We start from the raw sequence: 7652 nt of genomic DNA on the forward strand, positions 1-7652 counted from the left end.
CCTCAATAGCATCTGGTGTGGAACTCTATCGAAAGCCTTACTGAAGTCCATATACACAATATCATATTCATTACCATGATCTACCTCTTCTAACACCTTAGCGAGAAAAGTTAGTAAATTCGTAAGACAGGAACACCCCTTTGTAAAACCGTGTTGAAATTCATTTATCAATTTATGCCTGTCAAGATGGCTACGAATTGCTTCGGCAATTATTGATTCCATAAATTGTCCCACTATGGAGATAAGGCTTATTGGTCTATAGTTCGAAGCAAAGGACCCGTCACCTGCCTTGTAAATAGGTATTACATTTGCCATTTTCCACTTATTAAGCACTATGCCAGTTTGTAGTGATATGTTGAAAAGATTAGCCAAAGGTATGCCAAGTTCCTCTTTACATTCCTTTAACACCCTTGCAAACAGTTCATCAGGGCCTGGGGATTTGTTAGGTTTTAGTTTCTCTATTTATCCGAGGACCATGTCACTAGTTACCGTAATCGTACATAGTTTATTACCATCCTGTTCTACATAATCTATTATTTCAGGAGTATCGCTAGTATTTTCCTGGGTGAAAACTGAGAGGAAGTAGGTATTGAGACTTTCACACATATCCTTATCACTGTCAGTGATCTGACCAGAGTTACTCGTAAGTGGGCCAATCTTGTCCCTAATCTTACTTCTGTATAAATGAAAGAACCCTTTTGGGTTAGTCTTTGAATCCCTTGCGGCCGTAGCCTTATAATCTCTTTTTGATTTTCTTATTCCTTTCTTTATTTCTCTCTTTAATTGAATATATTGATTTCTTAACTGCCAATCCCCTCTTTTGATACGCCTATATATGCCTCTTTTTTGACCAATAAGATGTTTTAATCTATTGTTCATCCATTTGGGATCATTTTTGTTAGATCTAATTTCCCTACTCGGAACAAAAGTTGTCTGGGCAGCTAGAACTATGCTCTGAAAAACGTCATATTGGCAACCAAGATCACCTACCTGACCCATAGTCAGGACATCCCACTTTAGCCCACCCAGGTAATTTTTCAGTCCCATGAAGTCGGCCAAGCGAAAATCTGGGACAGAGATTTGATTGCAGTTATGTGGGTAATTCCATGATATATTGAAACTAAGTAATTTGTGATCACTTTCCAATAGCTCATCATTAACCTCAAGATTATTAATTAGTGAATCTTTGTTGGCAAGAACCAAGTCAAGCAGATTGTTTCCTCTAGTTGGTTCTGTCACAACCTGTTCTAAAAAGCAATCCTGAACCGTATCAAGAATATATATATATATATATATATATATATATATATATATATATATATATATATATATATATATATATATATATATATATATATATATATATATATATATATATATATATATATATATATATATATATATATATATATATATATATATATATATATATATATATATATATATATATATATATATATATATATATATATATAAGTAGTCATAGTTTTCTACAGGGGGTCCCTTCCGGTTTAGGGCCTTCTACTGAGCGCACCCTTCCGGTTTAGGCCTTCCACTGGGAGCGCACCCTTCCGGTTTAGGCCTTCTACTGAGCGCGGTGTATCCGGTCTAGGACCAGCAGCTGGAGGGTCACCTTTTCACACCTAGGTGTTACTTCCGGTTTTGACCATGACCTCGCCCTCGAGACTACCTCACCCTTGACCCCCCAACCAATACCCCCGCCCACGACCCCCCCCCCCCCCCTTCGCGACCCCGCCGTCGCGCCCGCGCGCCCGCGCGCCCGCGCGCCCTTCGCGACCCCCGCCCGCGCCCGCGCCGCCCGCGCGCCCCGCCCCGCCCCGCGCGCGCCCGCCCGCGCCTTCTGCTGCGCCTTCTGCAGCGTCGTCCGGATCGCCCCCGCGCCTCGATTTTTTTTTTCTTATGATCTCCTTGGATCATTTTCTTTTTTTTTTTTTTAAGGTTCCCCCTCTATGGGGTTTTCGAAATTCTCCATCTCCTCGGATCAAGTTTTTGGATCCCCCCTATGGGGAAATTCTCCATTCCTCGATCAAAAACTTTTCTCCATCTCCTCGATACTCCCCCCTATGGGGTTCTCAATATCAAAGTCTCCACTTCCTCGGATCCCCCTCCCACTTTCACCCCCCAACCCCAAAAATTTCTCGATAATACAAGTTTTTGGATTCCCCCCCTATGGGGTTTTCGAAATTCCTCCATCTCTTTCTCGGATCAAGTTTTTTGGATTCCCCCCTATGGGGTTTTCGAAGCATTCCTCGGATCAAAGTTTTTTTTTGGAATCCCCCCTATGGGGTAAGCATGCTTACTACAGGTCTAAACAAGTTCCCCTTATTATTTTTGAATAAATGTGTTTACTCGACGGTCAGTATTCCTCTCATTAAGTTAAATGAACTAGCTAAATCTTGTATACCCTTTTAGTGAATAAGCAGGACATCAGTACAAGCTAAATCGTCGACTTCCCCTCATGTCAGTGACGTCACTAAAAAAAAAAGGACCCAGCACACAGGTTGAATCTTGTCTACCCTTTTAGTTAATAAGGGGACATAGCAGTGACGTCACACATACAAGCTGAATCATGTCGATCCTTTTAGTTCATTCAAGTTAATAAGGGGACACATATACATCATAGGGAAAACATTTTCATCATCAGAAAGACACATTTCAGGATAACACTAATACACAATATTTTTTTTCATTATTTATTATACAAGCAATACATCACTCTATTCTCCTACGTTTAGATGGTGGAATATCAGGGTGTCCATAAGCCAAGGATTCATTAGTATTCAAATGATATCTTTTATCATCAAAGGCTGACAAACCTCTCTTATTAATTCTTACCGTACATATTTCACCTTTTACATTACTTATAGACTTACACGTGAATAATTCTCTATCTACATTTGATAAAACATTCTTATATCTTGCATGTGTTAATAATGGCATAAATTGCGAAGGAATACCCTTGGCTCTGCTGACATTAGTTGATCTTCCAGCAATCTTGACAGAATACATTTTAGCTTTCAGGGCTATCAACTCGCTAATATGGTTATCACACATTTCAGATTTCAATAACCCCAGCTCCCCTTTTCTACTATCATCATATAAGGGATGCTCAGGACTGAAATTTGAAAAATCCATATAACCTAACAATGGTTCACTTTTTAACTCGGTGTACAAATCTTTACATTTCAAGCTAAAAATATACGAGTCAGTATCGGTATAAAGAAGTCTTACATCATCACCATAATGCTGTTTTAAAACTTTATACCAAAAATGATACAATTTCTTTTTAGCTATCTCAAGAATTTGAAAACCGAGATAAAGTGGTTGCTTAACTTCTAATATATCTTTATTGAATGTGCAAATCACTCTATCTTGATTTAAATGTGTGATATTTTTTAACAAAGGATCCTTACTCGCTCTAATAAATGCTTTCTCATTATTGATATATCTATATTTCTCAGCATACTTTGTAATATTCAGCAATGATTTCCCATATATGGCGTTATTAGTTAATTTGAAGGCTTTTGACTTGATAGGACATCTTGTAGCTGTTCTCTGTGCAATATTAGTTGATATGAAAGGTTCTAAAAATTTTGTCTGTGTATATTCATATATGGTATGAACCTTTTCCACCTCTAACCCAAGTTCCAGTAATAACTGTAACAATTCTAGACTGATCAAATAATTTTTCTGAGATAAATGACTGCCCACTAATTTCCCATTAGATTTGGGGATCTTTCTACCTTCATTTTTCAATATAGATTCACAATAAGGAGATAACATCTCTTCTGATATATTCATATGTGATAATATTAAAGGAAGTTCATCAGTGAGTCTAGCTACCTCGGGGGATATGTGCTTGGTATCACATTCTATCCAATATCCCTTTTGTCCTTCACAGGAAACATTACTTAATCCCACATCGAGGATAGCATTCTTCTCGTCATTGGATAATTTTCTGATACCATTCTGTGGAAGAGCTTCAACCATCGCACTAGCATACAAAGAATTGAAATCTAGATATAGAATATGAGTGCCCATTCCACTCTCAACATCAAAATTAGGGTTAATTAGGGGATTATCTGCTTTAGAATACTGATTAATTGCGCAGGTAAACCCACCTCTGAGATTCCTTTTAATCAAGTCATATAATTCATGGGAATATATCATATCTAATCTTACATTAGTTTTCAATAGGAATGCATCCCAACTGAATGATGGTAAACTTATATAATTACTAACGTCTAACTTATAAATATCCTTGAGTGTTTTACGCCACTCCATGAAGACATCGGCTAACAAACCAACATCTGTCTTGAGATATAACATCAAGTAATCTCCTAAAGTCTTACATTTACCCAACTCAAACACTTTCAATGCATGTTCATAATCTTCTTGGCTGATAGCGCTATTTCTCAAAGAATTAAAAAAATGATCTTTACTCGGTAATTTTGTTTCATCGAGCTTCTTTAAACTATCAATATAATCATAACACAAAATTTGTTTTCCTTTACATAATAAAGGTAAGACATCTCGAGGCACATCTTTCAGAATAGTCTCTGTATATTTCAGGGATTTACCTGCCTTGATATGTTGTTCTGCTAACGTGGAAAGAGATCCATTCAATAAAGACAGTGAATCCTGAAACCTAACCTTACCTATCTCTACTTTCAAGAATTTGAATCCTTGTTTCGAATGAATTTCAACGTTATATTTATCAACATTCAATTCCTTTAAAATTATTCCTAAATCATACGACATGTTATGACAAAAAAGCAATAATTTCTCTCTCTTGTCTTTACACTGCATATTACAACGTGCACAATAGGCTCCAATATAATTATTGAAATTTAAAGTATGGTCATGGTGTTTATGTTTGTCCTTGGGTTTTTTGAAGGTGTTACCACATAATTCACAAGTGTTCTGAGAATCATGTCTCATCTTATCCTCCTCTGACATATGGATTTCATGATACTGTCTTCTAAACTTTATTTTATTCCATTCACCACTAACATTTAAAATGAAATGATTAACAGCATCCTCCCCCTTATAACTCTTTATACACACTATTTCTCCTTTGCGATCAAATATAATATAACAATAGGCAATGGCTTTATGACGAGACTCAATTTTACCTGCTGGGAGAGTGGTGTCTAATGCACATTCGAAATCAAATACACCGATATATTCGTTGGAATGCGTATGACTAAAATTTTCAAAGTGTACTGTTGTTCCTTCCGGGGGGAATACGAGAACCTGATTGATTTTACATCCATCTTCGTGGATATCTAACTCTTCCTGTGTATTCAACTTCATCAAACAACTATGACAGTGCTTCTTTACACCTTTTTCTGACATTATCGTTCTAACATACCCGTCAAAATCTTTGATTAAAACCAAATGTCTTTCATTCAACAATAACGCGCACATAATGTCCTTATATTTCTTATTCCCCTTACGACACATAGCCATAAATGTCCTATCTTGATCCTTTCTTAATTGATAAACATATAATGACACTTTATTTTCCTTCTCTAATATACCTAACTTATCACGCGTAATGGGGAAATCATCTATAGAAGATTTTGCATGATTAAGACAACCTCTCTTAGTAGTAACTGCTCTGCGAATATCACCCCATGACATGTTCTTTTTATGACATTGATAGGCAGCAAAAGCACGCAGTACACATAACCCATCATTAATCTCTGGATTAAATACATATTTCTTCCCTCGCAGTTTCTCGGGATATGCCACATATGACCCCACTTGTACTCTGAATTCTACTTTAACATATTCGATACTGAAAGATTCGATTTGATCTATGATCCAGCCAGATCCTTCCTGATCTTGCAACTCTGACTCGTATCTTTCTAATATCGTTCCCACCCATCGATCAAATACTTCAGAGATTTCCTCTTCACTTACTAACTCAAACGCTAAATTTATCACAAATTGTCCATTTTGATCATCACCCGATATGTTTTGACGTAATGTCCTTATAACTATAATTGGGTGGATTCTGAGCGACATTGCTAGAGGCGATCTATCATACATATCTCGCATCTGTTCTATAAAATAATCCCTATAAACATGTAAATACATTCTTAACTCTCTGTTATAAGATGAAGGAACACTATATTTCCTCACTGTATGTCTACCTCTAAAATTCTGGATATATGTAATAACTTCTGGGCTCTCATCTTCACTATTATGCGTGTCAGACACGTCATGCGAGGTAGTTGCTCTCTCATCATCATTAATGGGGGCAGAAGTACCCGCACCTCCGCATTGTGAGGTACCAACACTAGCACTCTCACCACCAAGCTGGGCGACATTACTACCAGGTGTATTTCCTGCAGAGGAAAAAAAAGCACATCCAATTCATAACCCAAAAAATATTAAGATTTCAATGAACAGAGGAAAAAAAAAGCACATCCAAGCACAAAAAATATTAAGATTTCCAGTTCATATAACCCAAAAAATATTAAGATTTCAATGAACAGAGGAAAAAAGCACATCCAATTCCCAAAATATTAAGATTTCAATGAATAGAACAAAAAATCTTTTCTCGAGTGACTAGCACAACAAAAGATCACAAATTGGTTACATACCTGTTTCTATAGCCTTCTTCCATAAAGCATCTACACGTGCCCACTCATTATCCAATTGCAATAACCTTTCATTGCGTTGTACACCGCCTTTCTCGATTACCAACGAACGCTGCTTTCTAATCGATAATCTTCTCTTCACCAATGCTTCCAAGTATTTCGAATATATGCTATCCCCTGTTAAGAATTTCACTTATTAACGCACTATCCCAGTAAACATTTCACTCGTATGCTTCAACAAAAATTAAACATGTAAAAAAAAACAAGAATTTTCTAACAATCTCCTCTTCACCAATTCACTTATTTAACCCATTAAAAATTTCACTTATTAACGCACTAACCCAAATTTCACTCGTATGCTTCAACAAAAATTAACCCAAATTTCACTCGTATGCTTCAACAAAAATTAAACATGTAAAAAACAAGAATTTTCTAAGTACAACTTACCTTTCTCCATGTTGTGCGGTTCAGCGTTGGAAGATGAGGTCCTTTAACTTAATGAGAGGAATACTGTGGGGGGAAGATGAGGTCAGTCACGGATGATGGATGGAAGCACTGTCCTCGCTCTGAGTGTCTCATTGAGCTTATATAGGCCGCCCCCTCCTCCCGACACCACGGTATAATGCGGTTCACACCTAAGGTAGATTTAAGATAATCATGAACACCTGGGTCAACACAGGTCAGACAGACAGCATGTTGTGCGGTTCAGCGTTGGAAGATGAGGTCCTTTAACTTAATGAGAGGAAACTTTTAGTTCATTTTAAAATAATATGGGGAAGATGAGCTCAGTCACGGATGGAAGCACTGTCCTCACTCTGAGAGACTCATTGTGGGTCACCCCAACACATGGTGTAATGCGGTTCACACCTAAGGTAGATTAAAGATAATCATCGCCTTACCGAACACCTGGGTCAACTCAGGACAGACAGGCGCCATGTAATGCGGTTCACACCCAAGGTAGAACATAACACCTGCGTCAACTCAGGACAGACAGGCGCCATGAAATGCGGGTAACATCCA

The 7652-nt window shown here is 37.4% G+C and overlaps 1 protein-coding gene across 1 annotated transcript; it reads right to left on the reverse strand.

Moving 5' to 3' along the window:
- Window positions 1–2668: 2668 nt before the first annotated feature.
- LOC138851639 (uncharacterized) lies at window positions 2669–7451 on the reverse strand. The gene is made up of 3 exons (XM_070080953.1): window positions 7080–7451; window positions 6636–6809; window positions 2669–6377 (listed from the first exon to the last, which is right to left on the reverse strand). Exons 1-3 carry the CDS (start codon window positions 7087–7089, stop codon window positions 2734–2736), a joined length of 3828 nt encoding a protein of 1275 aa, XP_069937054.1. The 5' UTR covers window positions 7090–7451; the 3' UTR covers window positions 2669–2733.
- Window positions 7452–7652: the final 201 nt, after the last annotated feature.

Source organism: Cherax quadricarinatus, unplaced genomic scaffold (genome assembly GCF_038502225.1).
Source record: "Cherax quadricarinatus isolate ZL_2023a unplaced genomic scaffold, ASM3850222v1 Contig1334, whole genome shotgun sequence".
NCBI lineage: Eukaryota > Metazoa > Arthropoda > Malacostraca > Decapoda > Parastacidae > Cherax > Cherax quadricarinatus.